The following is a 12,607-nucleotide window of genomic DNA, read 5'->3' as shown; positions in this document are numbered from 1 at the left end:
CGTTTTAACAGTAATGGGGACAAAGCTTCTCTTAGAATTTTTTTTTTCCAGCTCTTTCTATCAAACTAAGATAGCAGATGAAAGAACTTGGTATAACCTTTACCCTATGGAAGTTTCATGGCAGATTTTTTGTTTTATCACTGGAAAGTAACTGAACATAATTCATATATTTCTCTCTGTTCTCTTCATGAAAGCATACAAAATTGTTCTGGCCCATTACATCTACTTTTTTGGTTCTATTTCACAATCTCAGTATATTTGTTATAATTAAGTATAAAGATCTCAACTAATCCCCTGAAATTCCTTGAGTGAACAGCAAAAACAATACATAACAAATGCTCGGAGTCTCTGGATTTATTAGATCAGAATCTCCAAAGAAGTCTTCTCTCACAGCAAGCTTGCCAATCTACTCGATAAACTAGATGATATCTAAACGATTTCCTCTTTTAAGTACTTTTAAAATTTACGGAATACTATTGAAATCTTAGAAATACGTCTTGGTGGGCTCCAAGGAGCTCCAGTTCTTTATGTCTCAGCACAGAAAGTATTAAACGAGAGGCAAAGTGATAGATAAGAAATGATTCATTAGAATAGGATGCTTGTGAGGTTTACAAGCAGGCAGGCAAGAGGGTGCCACGCAGAGAACTTAGTGGGCTACAGTTTTATAATCAAAGGAAAAATGGGGAGGGGGAGAAGACCACCTTCTTCCTCATTCTTGAATAGATGTCAAGCTTCCTTCATGGGGCTGGGAAGTTTTCTGGTCCCTACATGGTCAAACCGGGACTGTCATGGCACAATGGAAATGAGCAAAAAGGCGGTAACATATACTAAAATATGGTAAATCATCTCAGGTTTCAGTATAATGTCACCTTTTCCTTATATTTTTGTTTTAGTGTGGTCAGAAAAGCATGTCCTAGGAATCATTAACTTACTGACCTCACTGGGCAGGATGTGGGTCTCATTCCACCATTGTTTTATTGTTTTGGGGCATGTCTCATGCTTATGCTGTATGGTTTTGTTGCTAAGCAAGCCTGCTTGATTTTGTGGTTAAGCAAACCTACTCTCTTGAGTGATCACTAACTTACAGGTTTTTTTCCTTTACTTACAATCACCTACTGGAATTAACTATTTAATCACCTACTTGCTCCCTTTACTCTGTCCCAATCACTATTATTTGTAGACATATTTTTTCTCAAAAAAAAATAAAGCAAAATAAACATTTTGAAATGTGTATACATTAAGTAAATTTTGACTGTTCTAGCTAATGAAATTGTAGCTTAGTAAAATATTAATTTGTCCTACTCATCTTAGTGAAATAGACATATGTCCACTCTGGACTAAGTTCATATGTGGTATCTTTCTCTTATTCATTGAAAACAGCAAAACAGCAAAACCGTTCATATCCTCTTAATAGCTTCACTTTTGTTTTCTCTCATTGATTTGTACTTTTAAAATTGCTCTTAAAAACTTAAGCTATAATTATATATTTAAAATTAAGACTAAAAATTTTGCCTCAAAATGTATATTAAATAAGCGATGTATACATTAATATACACAGAGAAAGTTTGGGGCAGAATATCATTTAATTTTAATATAGGCACAATTAGTCTCAAATTAAGCAATTTTTTTCCGAGAATTAATGAATATAATGCTGGCATGCATAAGTGGAAAAGAGAATTAAAATTTGTTGCTTTTTCAGTGTTATCCTAATACTTGTTTTAGTGATGCATTTGACTCTACTTTTGCCTTTTTGTCTTACACGTTTGTTTGGTTTTACATATGACACAATCATATAAGTCAGAGAAAACTGGACATAAGTCTAGACTTGATAATAATTAGTTGTTTCACTTTTGGCCATGTATTTTTTTCTTTTCCTCTTTTATACAGTGAGAGTAATAATAATACATGTCTCTTACAGCATTGTGATAAAGTACTTAGAATAACAAATACTAAATAATAAATTTTAGTTCTAAGATTATTTTTTAAACTGATTTTAAATTTGGCAAGATTACATCTTATTTAAAGAGCTGGGTATAAAGCCTGTGTTTTATCAGTTTGATTTCAGCTGACCTGAAATAATCTCTCACAATTGAATATTTTTCTCAAATGACACTAGGATGTTACCATCATGTTCTCTTTTCTTTATAATATTATTTTATTGTCAGTCACTGAGGTGGCCAGTAGGTGTCCACGACTCTCACACCCAATTCTCTTTATTCTTACACTTCTTCAACCCTCCCAGAGCTGTGTGAAGGTGATTTTACATGTGCCACTGCTTTAGTGTTACTCTCCTACATACAAACAGGCACACACCAACTTACCCATCCATCTAGTACCCTCTCTGGTGACTCATCCTTCATATTTCAGTGCTCCTTGGACTGTGTTCAAATAAGATATATAAACTTAGAGAAGATTAAATATACATTGATGGTATTTGGTACCCTTTTACTGCGAAAGAAAAGCAAAATATACAGTACTAGTATTTACTATTGCTCTTCTTTGGAAATATAAATACATCACTCTTTTTTTTTTCTCTATAGACACCTATGAAAGAGACCTATATTTCTTTGTACAATTTAATTTAAACAAGGTATGTAGTCACTACAGATCATTTATTTGCAATTGTGTTAAATAATATTTGAAGTTGTATGCTGTATTTTATATTTACGTATTTTGTGTATATTATATAACATACCTCTTTTCAAATACATGAATAAACAATTTGCAATACTATGAGATACATTTTGGTTAACAGATATATGCTTTTTAAAGATTTAATTGCTTTTGCTAGATGAAGGGTTTAATTTCTTTTTCTTTGTCTTTATAGACCATCTTAACAAGCACTATACTGAAAAATAGTTACATAAGCAAAAATGAAATGCGGCTTGGATACATCCATATATGGGGGAAAGAAAAGACTCCTGTTAGTGAGGTTAATCTCATATATAATGGAAATAAAGAGTCTGTTAACTTTGAAAACGCAGACCTGGAGGTAAGTGATGTAAGAAGACGTTTCCTTTTTAAATGGAGCTATTCAAAACGTCTACATGAATGTCTTGTATTTCTTAGCCCTAAAGAAACATAATTATGGGTCAACTATTGCTTCCTTGTTTATTTATTTTCATTAAACATCCATATCTATTTCCATATTATCATCCTTGGTAACATATAAATCAACCTAAGGGCATCTATTTTATAATTGTTCTGATGTAATCAAAGCGAAGTTAAATTTGCATTAAATCTTTAAATCATTTTCATCCCTCAAAACCTAATACTTGGGGCTTCCCTGGTGGCGTGGTGGTTGAGAGTCCGCCTGCTGATGCAGGGGACACGGGTTCGTGCCCCGGTCCTGGAGGATCCCACATGCTGCGGAGCGGCTGGGCCCGTGAGCCATGGCCGCTGAGCCTGCGTGTCCGGAGCCTGTGCTCCGCAACGGGAGAGGCCACAACAGTAAGAGGCCAGTGTACTGCAAAAAAAAAAAAAAAAGCTAATACCTTTCAAAACCAAAATGTTCACATTTGAACATTTAATATATCTTAGATAAAATATACTTGAAAATCCTTGCAAAATTAATAGAACTGTCTATTAGCATCTATGAATAATTTGACATAGAGCTGTGTGAGCATATGATTTACACAAAGGAGTCAGGATTCTTATATTAAAATCCCTTTGCTGCTAGTAACGAGCTTTTTATGTTGAATAAATAATTTCAGGACTTCTTTTTCCTTACAGTTAAGTAAGAATATGCAAGTAAACAACCTCTTAAACTCCTTCCAGTCTTAAATTCTGTGAAAGTAGATTTCAAAGAACATATATTCTAGAAGCCAGCTAACTGTTTAAAGTCTTTGATCCAAGTTTAAGGCTACATCTGCACTGCTAAAACTTTGACTGTGTGTACACATACCTGTTTGTGTTTAAAGTTGAATAAAAACAACTAGCTTTTTATCAACTAAACACTTTGGATGAATTTAACTTACAAAATAGCTAGTTGTTTGTCTGACTACAACTTAAAAATATAGTAACTGTATCTTGGGCATAATTTTAGGTTTTCATAAATTGTACAAGATGTAAGAGTTGAACAGCACCTGAGAAGCCATTTCTTCCAATTGAAATTTAGCATCTATCCTATTCTTATTGCTGTTCTGTAGGCAATCAGAATTTCACCTTTAATATGCAACTATTTCTTAATTACTACTTTGGCATTAAAATACTTCTATTTCTTTAAATTCTATCAAGGTTGGAAAATTAGAGTTTTATATATTTAATGACCCTCCATGGTAAAATTAAAGTTGATAACCCACCACCTCACCCCCATTTTTCTTCTTTTAAAATTTCACCTGTTTATAAAATTCCAAAGTAAGGGAATCAATGATTTAGTCCAGTGGTCTTATATGGCAAACTAAGAAACGGAATCTTTAAAAAGGAAAATTAATTCCTCAGGAATAAATAGTCAATGATTATCAATCATAATTAGAAATCAGTTTTTCTGAACAGCCCAATGTTCAATGAGATAAAGAACACTGGTTTTCCTTACATTTTTTCTTGTTCTTATTTACTACAACAATGGTGAAAAATAAAGCTCACAATTTTTACTATAAAAGTAAACTAAATACAGTCAGCTGAACAAGGTCAAATAAGATATTTTAACATATCAAGTATTATTTCAAGATAATTTCGACCAAATACTTGGCATAAAAAACACCACTTATAAAGAACAGTTCATTCCACTGCTTTCAAACACATTCACAAAGAATTTTAAATATTAAGAATAAATTTTTACATAGTTCATTATCTCAATGATTCCAAAAGAAGATATTAACTTTACTAACAAAGGAGTAGTCCCTTCTAAGTATATTTAAATAAAACAAATATTTATGAGCATCTACTGTTTTCTGAGTTTTTATAGATATAAGGGAAAAGGAGGGAGTAGTCAAATTCTTTCTCTATTTTGGTTGTGCTTTCCATGAGTGTAGAAATTATATGCAAAGAACATTTAATTGCTCTATCAATACAATTTTTAAAACACTTTCCTAGCAGCAATTATGGCTAGTTGCCATCTGTACAGGTATTAAAATCTATGTGAGGTACTGCTTGTTTTTCACTTTTGATATAAAGGAACTAAGTTAGGTTTTGGTGTAAGATGGATCAGTTTCAAACCTAACAGATACTAAAAAAAATTATTTACCTTTCAAACTCTTCTATTATGAAGCATGGGAAATAAATCCTAATACGCTGTGCTTTAGTGAAGAATAAATTTTATAAATTCCCCAGTGAGTGTTTGGTATTTGTTTAGCAGTAAAGAAATGTTGGTTTTCTTCTTCTCTTGCATATTTGATGACTGAATTCAACTTTCTGAGCTAAGGCACTGAGAGTCATGTGAGTCTATTGGAGCAATGGAAAAATCTAATGAAATCGACATATTATAAAAAGATTACAGATGATTGAGTACAGTGGCTTAATTGGTCACCTCCATACTTAGTCCCTATATGGTCTGACAGAGATTCTCTCCAGTGAAAGAAAGTAACATGCACAATGAAATCATTGGCAATAAATTCAGCATGTTAAAGCCCTTTAAGATTGATGTAAAGGAAAACATATTTCTAAAATCTAAGTTTTGTCTCTAGATGACTGGATAATATTTGAGGGCAGAATGCATAGAGATCTATGTAGTGCAGTTAAGAATAACTGCATATTTAGGAGTCATGGAGAAAGAGTAAAGTAGTAGAAATAAGATAATTGGTTAATAGTCTCAGTTTTTAGTTGTATTTTGACAACCATTCTCCCCCTCTGAGACTTATTTTCATCATCTGTATAATGGGTGGGTTGGGTGAGACTATTACTGAAATGGTTGTGAACTCTCTGGAAAAAAAATTAATCAAAATGGAAAAGAAAAACAAGCTATACCTGTTTACTAATAGAGCATTTATTTATGGAATTAGTTTTTGTTAAAAAAATGGTTCTGGTTAAGCAATTAATTACCATTTTATTTTTTTTTTAGATATTAAACATTGATCTAAGACAGAATAACGTTACTCTAGATGAGCCAATAGAAATCAACTGGTCATGAAGATCACCATCAGTCCCAGCTGTCAAAGAGAAATTAACATCTGGATTTAAGTTTCACCATATTTACTTATTCACCCTAATTATTTACCCTCTTCATTTATTTCTTATATTGTGTAAAATGTGATTTTCATAACATCTATCTAAAGTTATTGCACAGTGTACAATATTAATACTGATTTTATAATATTAATGTGGCTTTGATTCAATGTTTTAACTATTTAGAAGAATTTAATTGTTCTAGTTACTCTTGCTAAGTATCAGCTAAAACTGTAGACTAGTTACTAAATATATATGTGTGTGTAATTAAGATATAATTAAAATAGGTGATTTTTAAATTAAGCAAAAGTTTTATGTAATTTTATATATTTTCTTCAGTGTTTAGTAGATTTGAGTTATGTACCAATAATTGTCATCAGATTTAATTATTTCTTAGTGTGTACATTTAATTAGAAAAGAGAAAATAAAATATATATAAGTACATACAGTGTACATTTTAAAAAATTTTCCAAAAGAAAATTGTCTTGGTTTGGGTTGCTATAACAATTTACCATAGAATGAATGGCTTAAACAATAAATATATATTTCTCACAGTTGTGGAGCCTGGGAAGTTTGAGATCAGGGTACCTGCAGATTTGGTGGCTGGTGAGGTCCCTCTTTCTGCTTTACGGACAGCCAAATTCTCCTTGTGTCCTCACATGGCACAAAACAAAGAGAAAGGATGCAAGCTCTCTGATGTCACTTCTTCTGACACTAATTCCATTAATGAGGGCTCCACATGCATGACTGTGTATGTACCAAAGGCACATCTCCAAATACCATCACACTGGTGATTAGATATTCAACATATGAATTTGGGATAGGGGGACACAAACTTCAGTCCATAACAAAGTCCAAATTTCTTCTTCTAACTTTGCTTTATGGATAGGAGAAAAAAATATTACTATCTATTCTATTTAGTTAGTTGAATAAATCATCTTAGCTCATTCATTAAGGTTGGAGGACTAAGTCATGGCCTAAAATAGTAATTGTTGATATTTTTTTAACACTTAGGTTGCTTTGAATTTACTTAATCAACTAATATCTGTAACTTGATATAATTCTTTCCTAATTAGAATATTAGAATATTGTTATAATGAAATATTTAAGACAATTCATAACTCAGAATACAAGGACCAGGGAAAAATAAAATGATAATGATGGCTATAATCAAAAACACAAGAAACGAGTGTTGGTGAGGTTGTGGATAAAAGGGAACCCTTGAGGACTGTTGGTGGCAATGTACATTGATGCCACCACTATAGAAAACAGTTTTGAGTTTCCTCAAAAAATTAAAAATAAAACTACCATATGATCCAGCAATTCCATTTCTGCGGATTTGACTGAAGAAAATGAAAACACTAACTCAGAAAAATATATGTGTCACCAATATTTATTGCAGCACTATTTACAATAGGCAAGATATGGAAACAACCTAAGTGTTCATCAATGGGTGAATGGATAAAGAAGGTGTGATACATATATACAATGGATATTATTCAGCTATAAAAAATAATGAAATGTTGCCATTTTTGACAACATGGATGGAGTTTGAAAGCATTATGCTAAGGGAAATAAGTCAGAAAGAGAAAGACAATACCATATGATATCTCTTATATGTGGAATCCAAAACAAAAACAAGCAAAAAGCAAACAAGCAAACAAAAAACTCATTGATATAGAGAACAGATTGGTAGTTGCCAGAAGCAGGGCTGGGGAATGGGAGAAATGGGTAAAGAGAGTCAAAAGATTAAAAATAAATAAATAAATAAAATTAGAATATCGCTATGGTAACTCAGAATACAAAGACCAGGAAAAACAATAACGATAATGACAATAGTAATAATAATGAAGTTTACTTCCAAGAAATATTATAACAATTAAGGGGAATTGACAAGCAAATTATAAATTAAAAAACCAGATGCTGAGAAGGAATCCAGTCATTACAGATGAGATTATAAATGAGTGCAGCCATTTTTGGAGGGCGATAATGTCATTCGTATTCAGTAAAGTTGTTTGTATTTTCCCTTTGACCCAGGGTTCCACCTTGAGATATTCTCACAGATGTGCAAACAGACGTATGTACAAGCATACTCAATTCTTATTGATGAAAAAGAAAAAAAAAAATCATTGACTGCTGTCAGTTTAGAGTTAGCTTGGTCCTAAAGATTATGCTGTGGTGTTTTTCTGTGAAAATAAGTATTTTTCACAGAACACTTACATCAGACAAGTTCGTCTGTAACCACAATGGAACAAGACAATAAAAAGACCACTCCATAAACATTTTGAGAACAGAAAACAATAGAAAGACTCTCCAAACCACAAAATACCAAACGAACACCTGCTTCTCTAAGGTAATATGAGTGACTTGCTTTTTTTAATCAATTGCAGCTTTAGTTAGTCCTACTCCATTCCTTCCACCTCCAGAAAAATAAATTAATTTAAAAAATAATTAACACAAAAGCATCAATTTTGACTATGATATCAAAGAAGTGGAGATAGTGTCTATCCTGGTAATTCTCCTAATGACAATATCCTATATGAGACCTAAGTCACTTTGCAAAAAGAAATTTTGGTCCTCATAATGAAATATTAGTTAAAAACATATCAGCTTTCAATATACACCTAACTGGTTCAATGTGATTATTACTAAAGCAATTGTTATTTTGTTTTCAATGTCATACTTTATATATGAGTGTGAAGGCTTCTAGGTATACATTTTAAAAGGGAATGATAAGTTACTTGCAGCTATCCATATAAAAATGACATTTCTATACTTTGTCTCCTAAACAACCTGAGGATGTCTATGCCTTTGTTCTATGCCACCACTATTTCTCTTTATAATATCTCTAATAGACCCACTAATTTTTCCTTGCCTTTTCCAGGCAAGGAAGAACTGACTTACCTTAGGGAACTTCAGGGTATCAAAACAACTTCCCCTATAATAGTATCCTATTGCTGTGTTAAAAAATTATTACAAATTTAGCAGCTTAAAACAACTCAGATTCATTATTTCACAGTTTCCAAGATTTATGAGGTGGGTCATGGCTTAGCAGGCTGCTCTGCTCAGGGTCTCAATGGCTGAAATCAAGAGTTGACTGGGTTGGGCTTCCCTGGTGGCACATTGGTTGAGAGTCTGCCCGCCGATGCAGGGGACACGGGTTCGTGCCCCGGTCTGGGAGGATCCCACATGCCGCGGAGCGGCTGTGCCCATGAGCCATGGCCGCTGAGCCTGTGCGTCCAGAGCCTGTGCTCCACAACGGGAGAGGCCACAACAGTGAGAGGCCCGCGTACCACAAAAAAAAAAAAAAAAAGTTGACTGAGTTATGTTATCATCTTGAGACTACACTGGGGAAGAATTTACTTCCAAACTTTCTTAGATTGTTGGTAGTCTTTATTTCCTTGCATTAGAAGGACTGAGGACCTGCCTTCTTGGTGGTTGTCAGCTACACATTGCACTCAACTTCTAGATATTGCCCTCATCTCCTAGAGGAGTTCCTTGCCATGTATGTTTCCTTAACATGGCACTTAGTCAAGGCAGCAAGAAGAATCTCTGAAGTGAGTCTGCTAACAAAATAGAGCAAGGGTCCCCAACACCCGAGCCGCAGATTGGTAGGAATCGGGCCGCACAGCAGGAGGTGAGCGGCAGGAGAGCCAGTGAAGCTTCATCTGCTGCTCCCCCCTGCCACTCCCCATTGCTCTTATTACCACCTGAACCATCCCCACCCCAGCCCCTCCACCCTGTGCATGGAAAAATTGCCTTCCATGAAACCAGTCCCTGGTGCCAAAAATTTGGGGACTGCTGAGATAGAGTATTGTATAACATAACATAATCATGGGAGTTACATCTCATCAAACTTGTCATATTCTATTTATTAAAGGAATTGAAAGGTTCTATTCACACTCAAGGGGAAGAAATTACACAAAGGCATGAACACCAGGAGGTGATGATAATGAAAGCCATCTTAAATTCTGTCTGTTCTATCCCCAAACTTACCCATGTGCCAAACAGAACACAGTCAGACAGATAAAATAACTCACTATTAGAAATAAGGCTCCACCAAGGATTCTAAAAACACTAGACCAAAGACAATTATGTCTGTACCTGACAAACCATGGCAAGCACTATAATAATCAATTAACAATATTTACTGAGTATTAACTACACACAAAGATGTATAAGACATCATATTGGCATTTGGAACCAAATTTCAGGTGAAGACAAAAGATTAGCATGAACTGACAATCAGTCCCTCATTCCATAAAAAGCCAACCTATATTAGCAATACTAAAAAAAAAAAAAGTTCAAAATGAGTATTAGGCAAATGTCTATCAACCAGATGACTGAATAAAAAAGATGTATATATATTTACAATGAAATATTACTCAGCCATAAAAAAGAATGAAATTTTGCCATTTACAACAACAGGGATGGACCTGGAGGGTATTATGCTTAGTGAAATAAGTCAGACAGAGAAAGGAAAATACTGGATGTTATCACTTATATGTGAAATCTAAAAAATAAAAATAAATAAATAAATATAACAAAACAGAAACAGATTCATAGGTACCACAGAACAAACTACTGGTTACCAGTGGGAGTAGGGATAGGGGGAGGGGCAAGATAGGGTTAGGGGATTAAGAGGTACAAACGGCTATGTATAAAATAGGTAAGATAACAAAGATATATTGTACACCACAGGGAATATAACCAATATTTAAATAACTCTAAAAGAAGTGCAATCTATAAAAATATTGAATCACTGTGTTGTAAAAATGAAACTAATATCACTTTGAACAATTACACTTTCATAAAAAAAAGTATTCTGCAATTAAAAACTATTACACTAAATATGTAATATGCTTAAATTATGATTCTTTATCTACCCAAAATAACTTTATGAGATTTATGTTCTTGCCAGTGATACAGTATGCTAGAGAATGGAGGTTCCTTAAAAACTAAAAATAGAACTACCATATGACCCAGCAATTCCACTACTGGGCATATACTCTGAGAAAACCATAATTCAAAAAGAGTCATGTACCACAATGTTCATTGCAGCTCTATTTACAATAGCCCGGAGATGGAAACAACCTAAGTGTCCATCATCGGATGAATGGATAAAGAAGATGTGGCACATATATACAATGGAATATTACTCAGCCATAAAAAGAAACGAAATTGAGCTATTTGTAATGAGGTGGATAGACCTAGAGTCTGTCATACAGAGTGAAGTAAGTCAGAAAGAGAGAAACAAATACCGTATGCTAACACATATATATGGAATCTAAAAAAAAAAATTGTACTGAGGAACCTAGTGTCAGGGCAGGAATAAAGATATAGACATAGAGAGTAGACTTGAGTACATGGGGTGGGAGGGGGAAGCTGGGGCGAAGTGAGAGCAGCATCAACATTTGTACACTACCAAATGTAAAATAGCTAGTGTGAAGCAGCAGCATAGCACAGGAGATCAACTTGGTGCTTTGTGATGACCTAGAGAGGTGGGATGGGGAGGGTGGGAGGGAGTTTTACGGCGGAGAGGGGATGTAGAGATGTATGTGTGCATGTGGCTGATTCACTTTGTTGTACGACAGAGACTAACACAGTATTGTGAAGCAATTATACTCCAATAAAGATCTATTAAAAAAACAATTTTTTTGTTTTATTTTTTTATTTTGTTTAATTTTTGAATTTTATTTTATTTATCGTTTTAGACAGCAGGCTCTTATGAGTTATCTATTTTATACATATTAGTTTATACATGTCAATCCCAACCTCCCAATTCATCCCACCACCTCCACCACCACCACCCCCGCCACTTTTCCCCCTTGGTGTCCATATATTTGTTTTCTACATCTGTTTCTCTAAAATAAATAAATAAATATTTTTTTTAAAAAAGAGAGAATATGGGGCTTCCCTGGTGGCGCAGTGGTTGAGGGTTCGCCTGCCGATGCAGGGGACGAGGGTTCGTGCCCCGGTCCGGGAAGATCCCACATGCCGCGGAGTGGCTGGGCCCGTGAGCCATGGCCGCTGAGCCTGCGCATCCGGAGCCTGTGCTCCGCAGCGTGAGAGACCACGACAGTGAGAGGCCCGCGTACGGCAAAAAAAAAAAAAAAAAAAAAGAGAGAGAATAGTATAGACTAGAGGTTTAGAAGTGTTGTCCCCTAAAGAACCCTAACATTTCTGTAGAGGTTTCTCCAAATAAACGAAAAGAAAGATTTAGCAGGCCAAGTCCCCTAGCCCATTCTCACATTACCCATGTTAGCTCGGGTATATGTGACTTATGCACTTGGCTACCCAATAAGCTAAAGTCGGGCATCAAACAGATTTGAGTTTGAATTCTAGTTCCAACATTTAATAGTGTGATGTAGAATGTGCTGCATAATTTTAGCTATCCTCATTATCCATACATAGTGATTAGTGGCTACATTTCAGATCACAAAGTTATATATATGATGTAGAAAATACATGGTATTCACGATCTTCCCTAGTGATTCACAAAATC

The 12,607-nt window shown here is 34.3% G+C and overlaps 1 protein-coding gene across 1 annotated transcript in view; it reads left to right on the top strand.

The window, feature by feature from the left end:
• Window positions 1-6,401, top strand: part of SI (sucrase-isomaltase) — a 100,398-nt gene extending 93,997 nt beyond the window's left edge. The window contains exons 46-48 of the mRNA XM_004283436.3: window positions 2,541-2,590; window positions 2,828-2,992; window positions 5,999-6,401. Of these exons, the coding sequence (XP_004283484.1) occupies window positions 2,541-2,590; window positions 2,828-2,992; window positions 5,999-6,067 (284 nt within the window). The 3' untranslated portion in view covers window positions 6,068-6,401. The remainder of the gene's footprint in view (window positions 1-2,540; window positions 2,591-2,827; window positions 2,993-5,998) is intronic.
• The last annotated feature ends 6,206 nt before the right edge of the window (window positions 6,402-12,607 follow it).

Source organism: Orcinus orca, chromosome 5, assembly GCF_937001465.1.
Source record: "Orcinus orca chromosome 5, mOrcOrc1.1, whole genome shotgun sequence".
In the NCBI taxonomy this organism is placed as follows: Eukaryota; Metazoa; Chordata; class Mammalia; order Artiodactyla; family Delphinidae; genus Orcinus; species Orcinus orca.
Note: the sequence above shows the minus strand (reverse complement) of the source record. Positions and strands in the feature narration are given on the sequence as shown.